Source organism: Thamnophis sirtalis, unplaced genomic scaffold (assembly GCF_051295495.1).
Source record: "Thamnophis sirtalis isolate CommonGarterSnake01/CBP01778 unplaced genomic scaffold, rThaSir2_p1.2 scaffold_7, whole genome shotgun sequence".
Lineage (NCBI taxonomy): Eukaryota > Metazoa > Chordata > Lepidosauria > Squamata > Natricidae > Thamnophis > Thamnophis sirtalis.
The window spans coordinates 54,670,682-54,692,664 of NW_028261387.1; the positions used below are offsets into that span (position 1 = coordinate 54,670,682).

Here is a 21,983-nt window from a genome sequence, read left to right on the forward strand (position 1 = left end):
GCATAACTGACAAACAATACAAAGTTATGCAGAAGCCTGAAGTAAGATCAGCAAGTCCAGGTTGTCTCCAAATTGCCACACTGTTTATTTAAGAATTATTTAAGTCCCTATATTCACACAGACTTTATTGTACAGCAAGAGCAAAGCCCAAGGATATAATAGCTATGTTAAAAAGTAAACAGAATGACTCTGGACATTTATTTCAAAGGTAAAGTTCAGTTCAAGTTCACTTAACCAATGTGGCAAGAAAAATCACAAAACACATTTCTCATTTACCAATGTAAATTTTGGCTCAATTGTGGTCTTAAGTCGAGGATTACTTATCTAGTGACCGTTCTAAGTTACAATGGCATTGAAAAAAGTTGCTCTGCAACTGTCCCTCTCACTACCGTTGCATCATCCCCGAGGTCCCCCAAGGCAACATCTGGGTGCTTGCCAGTCAGTATGTATTTATGAAAGTTAGGAGTGTCCCAGGATCATGATCACATCGCCATTTGCCATCTTCCCAGCTGGCTTCTAACCAGCACGTCAACGGGAGAAGCTGGATTCACTTTACAACTGCCTGTTTCACTTAATAACTGCACTGATTCATGGGGAAAAAAAGATCATAAAAATCAGGCAGGACTCATTTCACCACCACTTGGCTTAACAATAGAAACCTGTTCTGACCCCCCTCCTTGCTCGTTCAGAAACGACAGCCACTCACAGCTTCAAAGGAAATATTTTTATCAGTACTGGCTGTTGCTGGTTGCGAGCCCAAAACAAACATAGATAAATTCTCTGGCAAAAAGTTAAACAGCAAATGCAAAAACAAACTCTCACATCAAACCAGGTTTACAGAAAGCAAATCACTTATCCAAGTGCCTCTTTGAATCATGAACACAAACTCGAACAGGAATGGAACTGAACTAACGAACAAACAAACGACGTTGACTTCTGCAACTAAGGCGTGGCACCATCAATCAGTCTTTTATCCACAGGAGGAGATCCTTAACGAGCCCCAGTTGCTTGTTATCTTCTCCTGTGAGCATCCTGAAACCACTCACAAGAGATTTCTGTGTCAGTCTGATAGCAGCTCCAAAGGCTCCTACCGAGCCACAACAGAAACCCTGGTCCTAATTGTGGCCGTAAGTTGAGAACTATCTGCAGTGAACAATTAAAACTTATTTAACAGCATTATATCAGAAATATCAGAGGATGTACAGCAAAAGTTTTACAGGCGTGAAAAATGCTGTAAACAAAGAATGCTTTCAGACATATAAATAATGATTGTTTATTTTTGTCAATTTCCAAAATGCAAAGTGAGCAAACAAAAGAAAAATATAAATCAAATCAATATTTGGTGTAACCACCCTTTGCCTTCAAACCAGCATCAATTCTCATAGGTACACTTGCACAAAGTCAGGGATTTTGCAGGATTATAGTCAAGTGTATGATCAACCAATTATACCAAACAGGTGCTAATGATCATCAATGTCCCACATAGGTTGAAACCCGGTCATGAACTAAAACAGAAACAGCTGTGTAGGAGGCTTAAAACTGGGTGAGGAACAGCCAAACTCTGCTACCAAGGTGAGTTTGTGAAAGACAGTTTCATGTCATGGCAAGATTGAGCACAGCAACAAGACACAAGGTAGTTATACTGCATCAACAAGATCTCTCCCAGATAAAGATTTCAAAGCAGACTGGGGTTTCAAGATGTGCTGTTCAAGCTCTTTTGAAGAAGCACAAAGAAACGGGCAACGTTGAGGATCTAGACACAGTGGTCGGCCAAGGAAACTTAGTGCGGCAGATGAAAAGCACATCAAGCTTATTACCCTTTGAAATCGGAAGATGTCCAGCAGTGCCATCAGCTCAGAACTGGAAGAAACCAGTGGGACCCAGGTACACCAATCTACTGTCCCGAGAAATCTAGCCAGAAGTGGTCTTCATAGAAGAGTTGCAGCCAAAAAGACATACCTCTGACGTGGGAACAAGGCCAAGCAACTAAAGTATGTACTAAAACATAGGAACTGGGGTGCAGAAAAATGGCAGCAGGTGCTCTGGACTGATGAGTCAAAATGTGAAATATTTGGCTGTAGCAGAAGGCAGTTTGTTTGTTGAAGGGCTGGAGAGCGGTACAATAATGAGTGTCTGCAGGCAACATTGAAGCATGGTGGAGGTTCCTTGAACGTTTGGGGCTGCATTTCTGCAAATGGAGATTTGGTCAGGATTAATTAATTTATTTATTTAATGATGTTCTCAATGCTGAGAAATACAGGCAGATACTCATCCATCATACAATACCATCAGGGAGGCGTACAATTGGCCCCAAATATATTCTGCAGCAGGACAACGACCCCAAGCATACAGCGAAAGTCATTAAGAACTATCTTCAGTGTAAAGAGGAACAAGAAGTACTGGAAGTGATGGCATGGCCCACACAGAGCCCTGATCTCAACATCATCGAGTGTGTCTGGGATTACATGAAGAGACAGAAGGATATGAGAAAGTCTACATCCACAGAAGATCTGTGGTTAGTTCTCCAAGATGTTTGGAACAACCCACCAGCCGAGTTCCTTCAAAAACTATGTGCAAGTGTACCTAGAAGAATTGCTGCTGTTTTGAAGGCAAAGGGTGGTCACACCAAATATTTATTTGATTTAGATTTTTCTTTTGTTCTCTCACTTTGCATTTTGAAAATTGACAAAAATAAACAATCATTATTTATATTTCTGAAAGCATTCTTTGTTTACAGCATTTTTCACTGCCTACAACTTTTGCACAGTACTGTAAATTTTCTAGTGAGACTCACCAACAAAATTATGTGTAGTTTGAACAAAGTTTTGAATAAAAGGCCACTAATTTGAGCTTTTTGGGACACCTTTTTTTTTTCTCCTATCCAACTGAAAGCAACTTCTCTTTCTTATTTGTCTTTTAGCTTTCTGCTAGGGTTGGTTACTTTCAGTACTTGTCCTAAAGGTGAGGTTTCTCATTGAAACTAAACATCTTCAAAGAAAAACCAGAAAGTCCAGTTGCCTGTTGAAAAAGCACCTTTGGGACAACGATGACCTGAATGGTTGAGAATCTCCATAGACACTTTCAGTATTTCTTTGCTATCATCCAAATGTTTGCAGGCTATGTTTGGTAGCCTGAATTTTATTAATGGGGAAACTACAGAAATCAATTTATCATTTTAGGGGATCCCAACATTCATAAGAAAAATAATGACAAAATGACAATACTCATGCTGTGACTCATGCTAACTTTGCATTCTGCCATAAATTTTTAAGTCACAGAGTTTTTAAGTCGCCTATGCCCGGTTTAGTGAAGGGATGGAAAGTCCCAATACGTCAAAGGACACCTAGGACACCTCTTTGATGACCTGAGTTTGATACTCCTGGCCTAAGGTAACCCAGCTGGATTTGTGCCTAAGGCAGGACTAGAATTCATGCTGTTCTGGTTTCTAGCCTGGTGTCTTAAACACTATACCAAACTAGTCAATAGTCAGATTTAAAAAAAAAATTGTTATGAGGTTATTAACAAAATGCTAATGAGGATACCACTATAACTGCAGGCATGTAACATCAAAAAATATTTCTCAGTTGGAGACTCTCCAGCAGACAGTCTTCCGTTCAGGGCCGCTGAAAGGATTATTAAGTGCTGGAACAAGACTAATATGCCCCCCCTCATCTACACAGACACATAAATCAATAATGTCATAATTGTAGCACAGGGAGGTCTACTAGGCCCAAAACAGGATGCTGGGGGGGGGGAGCCCATTTTTGCTCCCAGGAGACTGCAAGGAAGCCTATTAGGCCCAAAATGGGGCACAAGTTGTGCGCCCATAAAGGTTATGTCGAATAAGGCTGCAAGGTGGTTTTGCTACACACATAAAGTATAGAGTATGAAGTATATATCCAATATTGTTTTTTCTTTTTAAAAACTTGGTTTTGTAAAAAAAAAAAAATTAAAGTCCCCTTAATGGGCCTCTCTTTGAGCTGCATAGGCCCCAGAACAATGTACCATCTGCACCAACCCCTCTCCTTAGGCCTACTTCCCTTCCCAGAAGGTTTACAGTCAAAGGTGGACAGTAGTTATGCTACCTACATTTATGAGAATTGAAGCCTAACACAGCTGCCAACAAGCTGGGGAAGATTCAAACGACCAGTTTTGTAGCCTGGATCCATCTCCATAATCTCCGCAGTGGGCTCTTTTCCTCCTTTCTCCAGACTTCAGTGGCATATTTCTACAAACTGCTTTTACAGCGGGATGTCAGATTCCTGCCCATCCTACTCCTGCCTCCCGTTGCCCAAGGAAACACAGTCCCTTTCCTAAACAGGTGCTCCGCGCTTGTCAGCACTTGTACACCTGACCTGAGCAGCGCCGCGCGGTCGTAGAAACTTTCTTCGTTTTTGATCTGAGGTTTGAACTCCCATTATTAGCGCGACGCTCCTCACGTTCGTTTAACCAGAAAAGCGGTGGTGCGTTTTTCGGCATACAGTGATATTTGGGAGTGCCGCTCTTTTCTATCTTTACCTCCGGGAGTGTGTTTCTCCGACTCTCGTCACCTGCTGCGATGGATCTTTTCGTTTCTTGTTCCGATGAGGTCCTTTGGCCGGCCTTGATCCTGCTGTTATTCTCGTCCACGGCTTTGTGTGAGTAAAATGCGCCTCTTAAAGACCCCACTAAAAGTTCGGGCTCTAAAATGGGCAGTGGGGGGGGGGCTTAAATTATTGCTTACAGCCGGGAGCGAATCGAGATTCCCTCCACCAGGCGGGAAGTCGCGATCTTTTGCTGCTTTGGGACCGAGAGCGAGAATACCAGTTGCTGAGCAGAACTGCTGCTCCAGCTGCATACCGCAAAGGCGGCCAGCATCTTGAGTCGAAAGAAAAGAAACGACGCACGCCAGCCACAGCGGATCACCGAGACCTTCTGCGGTCACAGAGTGGGGGAGCTATGAAGACCACGCCGGTGTTTGTCCTACAGGATTAAGCCAAGTGGCTGCTTAGAAAGTGGCAGCTCGGTTGCTGTGGATTCGCCACCCTTTCACAGCACCCGAGACCCCTTGTTTGCTTGACCGCGAGGTTCGGAAGCAGCCGGACTTTTAGTTGGATCCGCCTTTGATGAAGGTAGATGGAGTTGGGTGTTTGCCTTAAATCAGGCTCTTTTAACACATTGCAGATATTTAAGGGCAAGCCTTACGTCGGATAACATGGTTTCGATTATTGGGTGGATGGTGGTAGTTTTTCTTCTTTCACAAACAAAAATATAAGGGGAAGAAGTTGATTTCTTGACCTGTTCACTTGACCTTGAGTTGGTTTCTTGAGTTACAGAAGCCAAGCACTAATCAAGACAGGAACAGAAAGTCAAGAAGCGAACTTGTTGTTTGTTGTTTGTGAGCTTATGAGAGTTTATGCACAAATTCCTTGAGCGTCCAATAACAGTTGGCCAATAAAGAATTCTATTCTATTTTTTTCTATTTCAGAACATAAACCTAGACTCAAAAAAACAATTTTCTGATAAATGTGTGTTTACTCATTTAAGTTTCTGGGTAGGGCTGTACTCACATAGACCTTTTGTTGTACAGCAGAAGCAAAGAGGAAGGATATAATAGCTATGTTAAAAAGCAAACAGAATGACTCTGGACCTTCCCTTCAAAGATATGCTCAGTTCAAGTCTTTAAGGTTCCCCTGTAACCAAGGGAAATAGTATTCCTTTGTGTAGTGAATAGGAAAATGGAAAAAAAGTTAACTTGGAAAAAACTACAAAAATAATCTAATCACTGTCACAGCAAAAACAAGAAAACTATATAAAAAATCCATGAGAGTCTCTTCTTAAGAACCTCCAAAAATGGATTACCTACCATTTCCACAGCTAAACTGTTTCACTCTTATTCAGGTCTTATCATCAGGAGGTTTTTTTTAAAGATATTTAAATTAAATCCAGGTAGCTGCTGGATTTTTGGTATTTCTTATCCTAATTTCTGTGGCCCTGGGAAATAGTTTCTGTCTTCCCTGCAATTTTCTTACCTGAGCATAGCTTTAGCCTAAATCATATGTTTTCTAAGTCTTATTCAGACTGACCATCCCAAATTCCTTCAACTTCTCTTCAAGGACTTGTCTCTATGTCCCTTTATCATTTTTGTTACCACTCTCTGAAACAGTTCTAACCTGTCAATCTTCTTCTGATACTGTAGAATTCAGAATCAGACACAGTATCCAGGTGTAATCTTGCCAGTACCAAGTAGAGAGGAACAATGATTTCATGTCTTTTAATAAGTGTTTTTTTCATGCAGCACAGATTTGTATTAATCTTTCTAATAAATGCTTCTCACTACTGATTCACGGTCAGCTTCTTTTAAAAAAAATACTTTATTAAATTAAATTACTTATAAAATTACATTTCTCTTTCAAGATACCTCTGGAACATTGAGACCTTTTCAAAACTTAGATAAATTTCAGGTTCCTTATATCTGTCATATGTCTCATCAGTGGAATGGTTACCCTGTCAGAGGGTGAGAGAAGATTTCTCTCCTATATTTTTTTCAAACCTATGTTGGCCTTTGGATCACAATATTGCATTTAAGATCCCTTTAAACTGCCCAACTTTATTATCTACTATAACATTTTTCCAGAGAGTAAAGTTAACCTCAATAGTCTATTGGGACCCCCCCCCCTGCCCCAAAAAGAGGAGCCACATTCCACAATTTTACAGGAATGGGCAAAGATGATTAATAGACATCTTGAAAGCTCCTTCAGAACTGAATGGTTGGGTTTCAGTACTGTAACAGATCTTTATCATTGTTTTCTTCTTCAGAACTTCCTCCTTTTTCCTTATCTATGTTTATGTTTTCTTGGTAAGTCTTATGTGGACTTCTCTTAAGAACTTAGTTCTTAAGAACTTGTTCATTGCATGTCTTCTAAGAATTCGAAACCCTTTATCTGCTCTTTTTATCAGCTTCACTTCTGTTATCATTAGTGCTTTTGCAGAGATTACTCTCATTATTTCTGCCAAATTTTCTCTCCTTTCTTCATCTATTTTCTAACATCCAAAATGAAGATCCAGTTCATCAGTTTCTCCTTTCCGTATTTCACACTTGTCATTTTCCTCCACTCTGTTTGCTGTCAGTGTCAACAATTTTCTCATTACTTTCATATGTCTCTGTTATTTTTTCAGCTCTGTCCTCAAACTTCATCACTGTCCCCGTACTTTCTCTATAATTTTGCTCTATAATTTTGCTCTATAATTTTGCTCTATAATTTTGCTCTATAATTTTGCTCTATAATTTTGCTCTATAATTTTGCTCTATAATTTTGCTCTATAATTTCAAGTTTATTAAAACTTTTTGAATTTCTAAGAAAATTCTTTGCAAAGTTAGGCTTTTCTTCTTCACGTTGTGCCATTTTCCAGGTTATAAACACTGCCAAAACATCCGAGACATTTTAGGTCAAACAAATTCAGTGGAGTTTTCCAAATCAAAGCTTTCTCTTTCCTTCAAAGGAACACCTGTATCAACGAAATATTTTCACTGAGTCTTTCAGTAAACAAAGCTTATAGCTTTATCAGATATTGCCAAGCCTCTAGGCACTAGATGGCAGTATTACCTCTTTTCCATCTGTTTCTGCCTCTCTGTCCGAGAGAGGAAAAGAGAAAAAAAGTGTAAAAATTATGTTCCGTCCCAGCCTTACCAGAGAAGAAGCTTTTAATCCACCAATACAAAAAATGGAGAAAGTATAGAGGAAGAAGGAAAAAAAGAAACCCCAGTTTAAAAGTACAAGGCATTTGTAAAGAGTTCATCCATAGAAAACAAACAAAGTTAAGATAGAAAAGATAATATGATCGTCTTATACCAGAGTTAATTCGCCACTTATTTTCTTCTGTCTTCAATTTTATTTTAAATTCCAATTCCTTTGGGTTTTCCCTTCTCTAATAATAAAAAAATTTCTCACCAATTTGACACAATCCTGTACTGCTTCTGTTTCAGAGGGTTGTCCTAACCTTCGGCAGCCATTTTGGTTGCTTCTCTTGTAGCTGGCAAAAAGAGCTTTCTCCTGGATCAATCAGGGGCTTTGTGATGCTCCTGAGATCAGCAGGATATGCTCTTCTCTATCATTGTTCCTTCAGAACAGTTTAGGTCCAAAAGGACTGTCCAGAAACAGATATATTGACAACAATCCTGGAGCCCCAAGATTGCATGTTGTGTCATTGTGATGTCAAGCACGCCCTCTTCTGCAACTTGTTATTTCTGATGCTAATTTCTGTGGCCATGGAAAATAGTTTCATCTCATAATGAAACTTTGTTTACTGCTCTTTGAAGCAGTTGTAACTGATCAATCTCCTTCTGATAATGTAGGTTTCAGAATCAAACAGTCCTCCAGGTGTGATTTTCCTGGTGCCAAGTAGAGGGAAACAATGATTTCATGTGTTTCAATGTGTGCTTCTTCTAATAGCAATAGCACTTAGACTTATATACCACTTTACAGTGCTTTACAGCCCTCTCTAAGCAGTTTACAGAGTCAGCATATTGCTCCCAACAATCTGTGTCCTCATTTTATCGACCTCAGAAGGATAGAAGGCCGAGTCAACCTTGAGTCGGTGAGAATGTAGTTCAGATGTGCAATGCAGTTCAGATTTGTATTAATCCTTCTAATAACTGTTTCATTCTCCTGACTTGTGATCAGCTTCTTATCAGTGGCCACCTCTAAATCTTCAGATGTAACATTTCAAGCCATGACTCCACCATCTTGTATGTTTGTCTTACATCTTTTGCTCTCTAAATGTAGTACTTCACTTTTTTTCCTGTTAAAGGATGTAGCTTTCCTTTCAACCCTGTGTTTAAGGCTAGATTGCAATGTGTATTAGTTAGAACAGGGGTATCAAACTCACAGCCTGCGGGCAGGATGCATCACATGCTGGCCCTGGCCAGTTTAGCGAAGGTGGAAAAAGTCCCAATACATCACGTGACAACGCGAGTTTGAAACCCCTGGGTTAGATGCCTATTTAATGCCTATTATAACAATCCTTATTGGCCTGTACCTACAATATTGCATTTGTTTCCAATCCGTACCACACAAATCACCATTTCAGAGGTAAAATAGAAGTTGAGTTTGTCTGCTTTTTCTTGGTCATCTGTTAAAATTTCTGCATTCCAAGTAAGCAGTGGGCCTGCCATCTGTTATCTTTTGTCTTTTGACATATTTCAAGAAAATCTTGCTCAATTATGGCCCTCTTGCTCCCCTTACAACGTTTTCTGCTTCTGTTGCCCTGACCTTATTCCTACACTTCTGGACTTATGCCCAAGAATATTGGCATAAGCCCTTAAAACTGAATGGTTGGGCTTCACTAGTGTAATAGACCTTTATTTCTGTTCTCTACTTCAGAACCTCCTCATTTTTTACTTATCTACAGCTCAGTGTCCAACCCCAACTCTACCTCCCCATTCTTCAGTAAAAGGAGGAGGAGGAGACCTAAGTACCTATCCAACTGATACTACGCTGAGGTTACAGTGCATCTCAGGTTATGAATATATATCTGAAAGTGTTCCTACGATAACATGTCTTGCAACTGGGAAGTGGTCAGATCTTCCTACATTTTGTCAAGGTGAGTATCTTTTGTCAATAACAGTGGCTGCTATGAAATGTTGAATGAAATACTTTCAGTTCTTCAAAATTACCAGATTTAAAGTTGTACGTTTAATTTCCAGTCTATAACTTACTTGGAACAAAAGAGTAACTGAAAATTCTTCTGACTATTGGATCATGAGAATTTAACAAAGGATATTTATATCAAGCAAAAAGAATAATGCAAAGTTTTAATAATGCAAAGCAAAATATGTGATTTTTTTTTAGAAATTAAAAATTGCTTAGGAAAATGAATGTACAGTACAGAAGAAAAGCATTAAAAATTATCTTAGTAAATTTGTAATAGAGGATGAAGTTAAAATGGCAATCAAAAAGATAAAAAGCCAGAAAAAGTTCCAAGAACATATAGAGTTGAAGAATTTTTTTCAAGAAACAAGCTCCAGCCATTTTTTGCACAAGGAGGTCCTGGCTAGTGTGCAAAAGAAAGCTCTAAGAGGTGTGTAAAAGAAGGACCCCATCAGTATTTCTGGGCATTTATGTCAGAGGACCCTCATGGACCATGAATGCTAACATGCTTGTGAAGAAGGCACAGAGGAGGCTGTACTTCCTGAGAATGCTAAGGAAGATAAATCTGTCTCAGCATCTACTCTGTCCTACTATCGCAGCACTATTGAGAGTGTCCTGACATACGGCATTCTTGCATGGTATGGGAGCAGCTCTGCAGCAGACGAAAAAGCTCTATAGAGAATCATTAAAACTGCCCAGAATATCACCGGGCTCCAGCTACCAGTCCTGGATGACATCTTCACATCTCCCTGTTTGAGGAAGTAACATAACATTCTCAGAGAATCTTCCCATCCTGCTTACAATCTTTTTAGACTGTTGCCTTATGGCAGAAGATACAGAACAATTAAAACTAGGACCACATGTCTTCTGAATAGCTTTTATCCCAGAGCTATAATTGCACTCAACAATGAACTAAAGTGTCACTATCAGTGAGCTATTAGACAGCACTACTTGGTCTGTTGTGTGGATGTTTGAGTGGTTTAGGTTTGGGGAATTTTTTGGTGGGTGGGGATTGTTATGTGTGTTGAGTCTGGTCTCTGGGTGTTATGTGAATTTCATTGTATGTGTATATATGTACAATGACAATAAAGTAAAGTAAAGTATTGGGTTCCTGCATGGCACAGACAGCCCTGCCAGGCTTTAGAAACTTTCTATGGTGCCTCCCACTGCGTGTAGCTGAGATGAGAAGTCCAGTGGACAGAATGCAGGCAACAGAATCGGACAACTTGTTGCAGCCAACTTGCCATGGGAGAACTTGCTTCAGGACAATTCAATTCAATTTATAGCCTGTCACATTTTATTTTGTCCCTCCTTTTGCATCCTTTAATGATTCTATTCCACCATTTCTTTAATATTACTGTAACTCCTGTCCTGATGCCACAGTGAATTGTCCCAGACTCCCAGCCAAGCAAACAGACAAAGATGATCAAAGTCAGCCATTTCCACATGTTGGCAAACTACTATGAAGGAAAGTTTAACTAAACTTTAACCAAAAAATCGCAGGACTGGAAGCAGAGGTGGGTTGTTACCGGTTCAGCACGGATTGGGCGAAGCAGTAGTGGTGTAGGCGGGCCAATAATAATAATTGTTTAAATATTATTACTGTTATGAAGAGTGACTTAGAAGGAAGTTAAGAATGAGAGCTGTTTAATGATCTGTTAAAATATATCCTCCAAATTAGGAATTTTTCCATCTACAAACATTAGTTTGCATGTTCTGTTATTCTTTTGCAAAAAAAAGTAATTATATACACATGGAAGGATGTTTATATATTAGAAAACAATTGGCATAATGATATTTTTCAACACCTAACCCTTGAATTGGCTTTGTGTCAAAACAGAGGTAAGTTTGAAGAATTCCATTCTGTGTTGCCTAGATTCAGTTTATGGTTTAACAAGTGAAAAATAATGTTTGGAATTTTGAAATTTGTACAGTTCCAGTGTTTTATTGTCTGCTTTAAGGTTTTTAGTTTGTTTAGTTTGTTTTCCTTTTAAACATGTAATTTATTTTACCATAGTTCTATATTATGCATATATATTTATAATTATGTTAATAATTATTTTTATTGTTACTATATAATTTCAAGAGATTTTAATATACACAGAGAATATTTGAAAGAATTTGACTCCGTAGCATTGAGCTTTTTTCCAGTTCATGCAGCTGCTTCATAAACTGCTTTTGGCTGTTTTCATATGTAAATGCATGAACAGCCACTGAAGTGAACAGATATATGTACAGAAGCTGTGGATAGTTTACCAAGTAGCTCTGCATTCCAAAACAACTCTTTTGAGGGATACAACTATAATATAATATGGAGAAATGTAAAGCTAGAATAATACAATCTTCTAGACTTGTGTTTATTTTGTTGTAAGACTCACAAGGGCACATGATAACTTCAGTTCCAATCTTTTAGGACAGCGATGTCGTGTTCCAAATATAGAAAATGGCCACATAGTATCTTCAAATGATCTCCGGTTTGGTGAAAAAGTAACCTTTGGTTGTGAATATGGGTAAGTTAGAGATTATTTGTTGAAGCAAATTGTAGAAATATCTCTGGAGTCAATGGACAAAAAATATTGATAATAAAATCTGAATTATGAACTATATATTATAATTGTCTATATTCCGATAGATAATAACATATACAATATTTTTCACTCCATAAGACACACTTTTTTCTCTCCCAAAAGTGGATAGAAATGTCTGTGTGCCATTTTTTGCCTCTGTGCACCCCATTGGCCTCTGCACGTCCCATTTTTCGGTCCATTTTTTGCTTCTGCGTGCCCCATTTTTACCCTCTGCACGTTCCATTTTTTTGCCCATTTTTAGTCTCCGCTTGCCTCATTTTTGGCCTCCACGCATCCCGTTTTTTGGCCCATTTTTGGCCTCCGCACGGACACATCTTTCAAAGTAACTTAAAACAGATTTACAGAAATCTGCAGAAATTATATATGTAACTCAGTAAAATTCTGCCAATATGTCAGTAGGTGTTTGCTAATCACCCTGGATTTTGAGGTGACAGAATCAACTGAAAGAAAATCTGATACTGTTCTTTATCTGCGTATTTTGTCAGCATTGCCAATTGCTATCTTGCCTTACATATGAATATTAAATTTAGGTTCAACTGTAGCAAGTTGGACTTAATTGGCCCTGTTTATCTTAACCTACCTTTTTGAGTAGCTTGATGTAACAAATATTTTAAAACTAAGAAAAGAGTAACTACAGACCACTGGTTCTATAAGGTGAGAGAAAAAGGGTCAGGATTTGAAGTCTGGGACTGAAATAGATCAAATTTCTACTATGCTGGTATCGTCAGAAGTTCTTTATAATATGTGACTTCCTAAATCTCAGTAATGTCGTTGTATTTGTTTGGGAATGTGGAATGGAGAGGAGAAAGCAAGATTAGCAGAGTGGTGTAGATATAAAGCTTTGCTATTGGTTTGAAGATGAACACTTCTTATATAAAGCACCTATCAAGTTCTCAGGATATACTTCTGGAATTTCTTACTAGGCAAATATGTACCAGAGTATTATAATGGTTGGAGTCCTACATTTTAGTACATCATAATATAATTTGTTTGTTTTGAGTCAGCATGTTTTGTGAACCAGTGGTGGGGTATGACCAGTACGCCCCGGTATGGGCGTACCGGTGCCTGCTGGGAGCACCAGTTACCATTCCGGTACAATGCTCTGGAAGGCCCACCCACCCTCCTTACCTATATTTGAGTTAATCGGGGCCCTCGCACATGTGTATGTGGTGGACGCCGGGCCCTGTTGCAGTGTACCAGGTGCAACAGGATCCGGAACTCACCACTGCTGTGAACCCAGCCTATTGTGGCCTATTTTAGAAACTGCAACTAAAAATAAGACTGAGAAATAAGACTTTTCTTCCCTTTAGGTTCAGAATCATAGGTGGCAACACCCGTTTGTGTGTTTTGAAAGATGGCAAAGTTGACTGGGATAGAGAACCTCCACATTGCGAAAGTAAGATGAAATTTTGTTTAAGCTTATTAGGCTTCTTTTGGTGCTTTTACGTTTAGCTTAATATCAAAAGTTCAGTCTACTTAGCTTTTAGTTGAATATCCCAAAGGTGCTTTTTCAAAAGACAACTGGACGTTCTTTGTTTTCACTTGAAGACGTTTCGCTTCTCATCCAAGAGGCTTCTTCAGTTCTGAAAGCACCTCCCCCAAGCTTTTTGAATGAGAAGTGAAACATCTTCAAGCAAAAACAAAAACAGTCCAGTTGCTTTTTGAAAAAGCATCTTTGGGACAGTCATGACCTCGATATACATATCCACTCTAGATGAGTTCAAATTCAAAGGACCGGATGGATTGTCTCAAAATTGCTATTTCAAAAGACAACTGGATGGTTTTTTCCCCCTGAGCAAGAAGAACAAAACATTTCCCTTCTCATCCAAGAAACTTCATCAGTTTCATCACTTCTTGGATGAGAAGTTAAACGTTTTGTTCTTCTTCCTCAGGAGAAAAATCAGTCCAGATGCCTTTTGAAAAAGCACCTTTGAAACAACTATGACCTGGATGACTGAGAATTTCCACAGACATTTGACCAGACAGAGTAAATTCAGGATTTTGAAGGAACTGCAAGACATAATCTTGGAACCACTGAATATAGTCTTTCATAGCTCCTAGACCTCTAGAGCATGGGGGAATGACCAGAAGACTGGAGAAGAGCTAATGTGGTTTCGATCTACACAAAGGGGAAAAAGTGGATACAGGAAACCCCTGTTGTGACCTGGCAGCAGATTCAGACAGTGAGGCGGTTGGGGAGGAACATGGGCCAGTCCAGGGATGGGTTTCAAAACTTTTTATTACCTATTCTGTGGGTGTGGCGTGGCAGTCATGTGACTGGGTGGGCGTGGCCAACTTGATGTCCCTCTCCAGGAGATATGGATTGGGTAAAATGTGGTGAAGCTCACTTAACAACGCTCCTGCTTAGCAACCAAAATTTTGGGCTCAATTGTAGTTATAAGTCAAGGACTATCTCTGCCTTCCTCTGCATGGCAGCTGTGTCCTAGTAAACTCCTTTTCCTTTCTGGCAATTTTCCTCTCTATTAGAGGAACCAAAATAATCCAGAAAATGTAAGGTTTCCTGCTGCAGCAGGGGGTTGGACTAGATGACCTCTGAATAGCCTGCTAGCCCTAAATTACTGTGCTTTCTTTCTTTATCCCTCCCTCTCTCTGTGGGAAGCAACCAACCCCTCCCCCCCAAAATAAAATATTACTCCCAGAAAGGCTCATTCCACATTCTTGCCAGATAGAGATAATGAGCCTATAGAACGTTTGGCTCCATTCACAAGCAGGGAATGATCCAAACCCTTTTAGAAACACAAAGCCCATATTGCACAAACCCCAAAACTTCAAAAACATAGAACCATATAAGAATCCTACCTTTTATCCAATTTGTTGTTCAGTTGACCCAGAAATAAACTGCTGAATGTCTCTTTGCAAACTTCCTTTTGAGCAGCTTTTCAATTTAAAGCAGGTTTCAATTTAAAGTTTGTAGCATTAAGATTTGTGGACTTCAACTCCCAGAATTCCACAGCCAGGCATGCTTCATTCCGATTTAAAGCGACAGCATTTGTTTTTCTCCTTTGCTGAATCCCGGCTAAAAAGTGAGCTTCCTTCTTTCTTTCTTTCTCTTTCTCTTTCTTTTTCCCTTCCCTTCCTTCCCTTCCTCCCCCCCCTCTCTCTTAGTTTTTAAAACCTCTTTTCCCTTGCCTGAACTGGCAGGGAAAAAGGGCTTTAAAAAAAAGCTTCTGACAAAGGTTAGGAGGTATGGCCAAGCCACCACTACTACCAGTCTGGTCCAGTATGCCAGATTTTCACTACCTCTTCTGGCATACCGTACCGGGAGGAACCCACCTCTGGGCCAGCCCTTGAGTCTGGAGAAGACTCTGATAAGAGCTCTGTGTCGGAGGCAGACGGGGCCAGAGCCATATGCCAGATCAGCTGCCTTCAGTGTCAGACATCAGTGAGGCAGACAAACACCTGGAGCCTGTTCCCAGTGTGTGCATGCACAGAGTTGCCAGACGAAGGGAACAGCTAAAGAACAGTGGTCAATTTGGGAGTAAGGCCACAGGTGGATGATGAATGGCCTCTCCCAAAGGAAATAAAAGGGGAGTGGAGTTTGCAAGAGACAATTAGTTTGCTTAATTGGTTCATGACCCTCCAAGACTCCTTGCCAAGTTTTGTGATATCGGCCTGGCAGCCCTCTACGCCAGAGAAGGTCTGTGACTGTAAATCCTCCCTTGAAAGATTTTGCTGGATGTGAATGAGCAGAATTCACAGTAAATTATTAAAGGGTTTTTTGTCAGGACCAGGAGTTTGCTTCATGCTCTTGGGAAGCCTAGGTCAGAACAGCCACCATATGCTGCCTTTTTCTAATTTTACTATTTTGGGCTTCAGTGTAGGAGAAAATATTGGGAAAAAAATATTGCAATGGAATCAGGAACATTTGGAAATAACCAGTTTAACCTTGGCATAATTCATGTCCACTAAAGAAACTATTATTCCTGCTATTGGCATTGCATTCTGCCAAAATATAAGCAACTGCCAGCAATTTAATGCTTTCCCATTATAATTTATTCAAGAATCCTTTTTGAAATTGCAACCTTGCATTAAATCCTACCTCTTTAAATCTCAAACTTTTAGTTCAAGTCACATTAGCACAATGTAAACAGACAAACTTTCAGTCTATGACTCTTCTATTGTGAGCATCACCACCCATGCAATATAGTCAGTCATATCACTTTTCTCAATGAAGTATATACTTTTGTTGTATTCTGTCAAGAGATGGGTAACCTCCAAGTTACTTCCATAGGAAGAACGTAGTTTAAACTTGCATATAGAAGAGATCCTAACGAGGAAGACCACTTTGATAATAACATTATGAAGAAATCCTACCCAGAATCTGGATAGCAGATTTTTATTAGATAGGAATGTTGTCCCTGGCACTAGAAAAGTGACTTTGGTGTCCTGGTTCATAGTAGAAAGAATTCCAAAGATGTGCATTTACTTGATGGATTCAAGACATTAATTCAAACAGCTAAATATTTATACCATGAGAAAATTTAAATCCAAATGCTATGCAATTCTAGCCTAGTTGAATTTGTTGAATTTTTTTCCTCCAGGTATTCCTTGTGTTCGTCCTCCTCTAATAGCCAATGGAAGATATGATGCCAGTTCTTCAGATGCATATGATGTTAGCTCGGTAGTAATCTACCGGTGTGATGCTGATTATACCCTTATTGGACATTCTACTATTACTTGTATAGTTGCAAAAAATGGTGTAGATGGAGAGTGGGATCAGCCTTCACCTGAATGCAAAAGTAATGGAATTTATGTTATTTTCCTTACCTTCAATATATCAAATTGCTTTTTTGCTAGTTCCATTAGTTCCATACATTTATGCTGTTGCTAAAATCTGGTAATCTTGTCTTCTAAGCATTGGGGAGCTGTGAAATATCAAGTGGAAATTATCTGAGTGAAACTAGTTTGTAAAAGTTAGTATTGAAAGAAATGTAAACATAGTTTGAATAATTTATTAATTGTGTTCAAATTTGGTAATAATCCCATTAAACTGGATTGGATTTGTTGTGCTCCACTGTGTTAGGAGCATAATAAAAATCATTTCTCTTTCATTTCTTTCTGATTTATTTATTTTATTATTACATTTATATGTTGCCCATCTTGCTATCCAAAGTGACTGTCTTACAATATAATAAAAATATCAATATCCATACAAGTATAAGAACAATTAAAATTACATAAATTAAAGAATGGACTAAAAACCAAGGACTCAAGCAGAAGGGGAGTGGTATATTCTTCAACCTAAAGCATCTCTATCAAGCCCCACACCATCCATGGAGTAATTAAGCTAAAACATTGGATAGCATCTTATAATCTAATAAAATTATTCCCATCTCCAAGAGAACCCTGTTTCTTAATCATAAAAATGGAGGGTAAACTCTCATCCCAATCTAAGGCACTATACCTCACTGACTGTCAATGTTGCATATTTATAATAACAGTTATATATTTGTGTCAGTTAATTATTAAATCTGCAGGTAATCATTTGTCTATCCATTTAATCTTGTTTCATGCAAATCCTGCAAACAAGGTGCAGCCATATTAGATAGTTATTCTCTTTGGCCAAAGGTAAGCATATAATGGTTTCCAGGCTTAAGATTACTAGTGCCAGCAGCAAACCATAATTACATAACATGGTGATGCCACTATATGCGTGGATGCCACCAATATGTACCTATTTCCCACTCTGTGACAGAAATATATAACTTACAGCATTTGTGTAATAATAACATCATGGCATACTTTTTCATTTGACCCTCATGAAGCAAGTTGGTTATTTGGTGCAAACTAAACATTGATTTCTTTTCCAGAGGTCAATTGCCCTAGACCAAAAATCACAAATGGAAGAGTGGATGCTGTGTTTCAAGCTACATATATGTATCAGAATAAAATACAGATTGCATGCGATCTTGGCTACTCTTTGGTAGGGTCTTCTACAATTGAATGTGACTCTGATAGTCAGTGGAAACCACCTGGTCCATGGTGTGATAAGAGTAAGTAATTTTTCTTAAATCTTTGTTGAACATTGTTTAAAATCTTTAAAGTTGAACATTCTGGGTCTGAAGAAAACTACATAAACATTTCCCGCTCTCTCTTTGTGTAGTCCATACCACATCCAAACCAACCAAACCCCCCACACCTGCTGTTCCGTCTACTCCCCCAATTTCCCCTAGGCCTGGCATTGTTACTCCAAAAGAAGATGGCACTGAAGGTGAGTCATTACATGATTGGATTGCTACCATGTTTCCCTGAAAATGAGACAGGGCCTTATTCCCCCCCCCCTGAAATAAGCGCTTGGCCTTATTTTCGGGGCGGTCTTATTATTTTTGAGATGCAGGAAGTGGTGAGCGTGGTCACCTCATGGCTGCTGATGTCTTGCAATATTTTCTGTGAGGGCTTATTTTCAGGGGAGGGCTTATTTGAGCGCGTGCACACAAAAGCCCGATTGGGCTTATTATCCAGGGAGGTCTTATTTTCAGGGAAACAGGGTAGTCAGGGTTCAGATGATTTGGTCTTGGACGAAAGACCCCATAGCCACATCTGTGTTACCTTAACTGCTTTCCATGCTTTTCTTGTGCAGCTAATCTACAGAATGGTTTATAATCATGGGATTGTGCGTACTTGAGGAATATGTTTCATTTCATTTAACAGACTATCGTGGTATTTCCTTGCCTTTTGAAAGAAGAATGACATGAGCTAAAGTGTAAGAAACTGAGATATAAATTTCCCTTTTGCCCATGGAACAAATATGGCCCCCCGTGGAGCACTGAGTGTAAACAAATCCTACAGTGTTACTGACTCCACTTTATTATCACCATGGTTGTAACTTAATTTCACAATTTTTAAAAGAGATGTTAGTGATTTAGATCTTTTTTTTAATAGTTTTTATTAAACATTATTACCTTTAAAAACAGAAAGAAAAATACAAGAAAAGACAAAACATACATAATAATATAAAGTAAATATACAGCCATTTGTATCGGCATTCATTAGTTATACATTTTTTTTAAGCGTAAAACATACAGATACAAATACAATTTTAAACATACAAACCCCCCCTCCCCCCCTCCCCTCGCGGTGACAGTCATTCACAGCCCAACTTTTTTCTTTCCTTCCTCATTGTTAGGTCTCTAAGCCACATCTTCTCATTACAAAGTTCAGGGATCTATTACAATACCCATGTTCACTTTTAACTTTCCCCATTTTAAGTCCCTGCTGTTCTCCTTGTCGCCCACATATACCATAAGTTCCAGCTAAGATAATGTTCCGTTTCTCCTTTGCCCCTCAGCCAACCCGTCATTCTATCCATTTCTGCACATTCATAGATCTTTTTAATTATAGCATCTTCCGAAGGTATGGTAGTGGATTTCCAAAATTGTGCATAAGTTATTCTTGCGGCCACAATTATATGTAGGCTCAAATGCCATATTGAACTGCTTATGTTTTCTGGTTTAATGCTTAGTAGAAGGTTCTCGGGTCTCCATTCCATGTTTGCCCCGGTAACTTCTTTTAGCCATTTTTTAATCCTTTTCCAATATTTCGTGGCCTCAGTACAGGACCACCAAATATGGTAGAATGTGCCATCCTTTCTTCCACATTTCCAACACGATGGAGATAACCCAGGGAACATCTTGGCTAACCTCGTTGGGGGGAAGTGCCACCTATAAACCATCTTGTATATGTTTTCTTTGAATGCTGTAGATATTGTAAGTTTAATGGTCTTACTCCATAGATCCCACCATTTGCCCATTTCAATTTCATAGCCAAGGTTTCTCTCCCATGCTATTAGAAGGCTTTTGTCCATCTCTTCATTAGCATCTTGGCAGGTCAAAAATTGGTAAATCTTCGATAACATTTTCTTGTCTCCACCAAACAAGATCTTATCTAGCCCCTGAGGGTTTGGGTAGATCCCAAAACGTACCTTATCACTTTTAAACCTGTTTCTAACCTGTAAATATTCCCACCATTCCAAATTCTTGCCCTGCTGCTCTAATTCCATCTTTGTTTTCATGTTGCCATCTTCTGTCATGATATCTTTATATGTTATGTTTCTTGTCCAATTAAATACACTGGGATGCGTTAAGGCCTCTAATGGTGCCAACCAGCATGGAACCCTAAGATAGTATTTTTTCCTCATCTTTTCCCAGACCCCCATCAAAATCTTCCGAATATAATGTCCCACGAAGTACCTATGGGGGGTGTCTCTTTCTTGCCAGAGGGAGGCATGCCATCCCTGAGGGAGGTCATGTCCCTCTATAGCCAATAGGCGCCTTCTACTCAGCATCACCCAATCTTTCACCCATGTCATGATTGCTGCATTATAGTATGCTTCCCAGTTGGGTATTCCGAAGCCTCCCAGTTCTCTACGTTTTTGCAATATTTGGGCTTTAATTCGTGCTTTCTTGCCTTGCCATATAAATCGATTCACTATTGTCTCCAAAGATTTTTAAAAAAAATTGTCCAATTTAGTTGGTGCCGTTTGAAACAGAAACAAAAATTTTGGTAATACATATGTCTTGACTGTCGCAATCCTGCCCATCAGAGACAGTTGTTTACCACTCCAATTAGTCATATCTTTAGATACCTGCTGTAGCAATTTCATATAGTTATATACCTTGATAGAGGAACATCTCTCCGTGAGCCAAATTCCCAAGTATTGTACTTTGTGGGCCATGTTAATCCCTAACAGGCTTTGTACTTCCCTTTTCTGGTTCAGAGTCATATTCTTAATTAACAGTTTTGTCTTCTCTTTGTTTATACGTAGCCCCGCTATCCTACCGTACTCCTCTATTTTACGTAAAAGTTGTATCCCAGAAGCCATAGGATCCTCCAGGATAAAAACAAGGTCATCGGCGAAAGCCTGGACCTTAAATTCCTGAGCTTTAGCTTGTAAGCCTTTAATTTGTGTGTCACTTCTCACTATTCTAAGAAGGGGTTCTAATGTGAGGATAAACAGTAGGGGGGATAACGGGCATCCTTGTCTTGTGCCTTTACCAATTTCAATATCACCTGCCTCTTCTCCGTTTACCAATAATGTCGCAGTTTGTCGTACATAAATTGCCCGAATTGCATTTAAGAAGTTTTCTCCAAACTTCATATTTTCTAGTTGTGACAACATAAAGTTCCAATTTACCCGATCAAAAGCCTTTTGTGCGTCAAGAAACATGAAGGCCACTTGTTTATCCGGCCGAGCTTCATAATATTCTAAGGCATCCAAAATAATTCTAACATTATCTTTCAAATGCCTTGACGGCAGGAAGCCGTTCTGATCCGGGTGTATAAATTTGTTAAGGAAGAATTTAAGTCTATCTGCCAGTATAGCTGCAAAGATTTTATAATCCACATTCAAAAGTGAAATAGTTTTTAATTTGGGTGCGGTCAGCTCCAGCTTTAGGCAAAAGGGTTATATAAGCCTCAGCCCATGATTTCGGTGTGATAGAATTCGTCAAGACAGCATTAAATATTACTATCATCTCTTGTCCTAAAATTTCCAAAAAAGATTTATAGATTTCAACTGGCAAACCATCCATACCAGGAGTTTTGTTGTTTTCCATTTTTTTGACTGCCTTTTCTAATTCATCTATTGTTATCTTTTGGTTCGGTACCCCTTTTGCTTCATTTGAGATCTTGGGTAGATTTGCATTGTCTAAAAATTCCTTAATTTGGGCCTCAGAAACTTCTTCCCTACTATATAGTTGCTGAAAAAAACCTTGGATAATTTCCTGTTTCTCCCCCTTGGTTTCTA

General features: G+C 39.1%; 1 protein-coding gene and 1 long non-coding RNA gene across 2 annotated transcripts in view; both read left to right on the forward strand.

Annotated features, from left to right (window-relative positions):
* The window catches only part of LOC106553971 (complement receptor type 2), a 119,619-nt gene that overhangs the window by 67,814 nt on the left and 29,822 nt on the right, over nucleotides 1-21,983 (forward strand). The window contains exons 25-28 of the mRNA XM_087720851.1: nucleotides 13,478-13,613; nucleotides 16,780-16,977; nucleotides 18,049-18,231; nucleotides 18,342-18,484. Coding sequence (XP_087576977.1) covers nucleotides 13,478-13,613; nucleotides 16,780-16,977; nucleotides 18,049-18,231; nucleotides 18,342-18,484 — 660 coding nt within the window. The remainder of the gene's footprint in view (nucleotides 1-13,477; nucleotides 13,614-16,779; nucleotides 16,978-18,048; nucleotides 18,232-18,341; nucleotides 18,485-21,983) is intronic.
* LOC148044668 (uncharacterized) lies at nucleotides 4,127-12,141 on the forward strand. The gene is made up of 3 exons (XR_015697334.1): nucleotides 4,127-4,637; nucleotides 9,391-9,582; nucleotides 12,043-12,141. It is a non-coding gene; the product is annotated as an uncharacterized LOC148044668 (long non-coding RNA).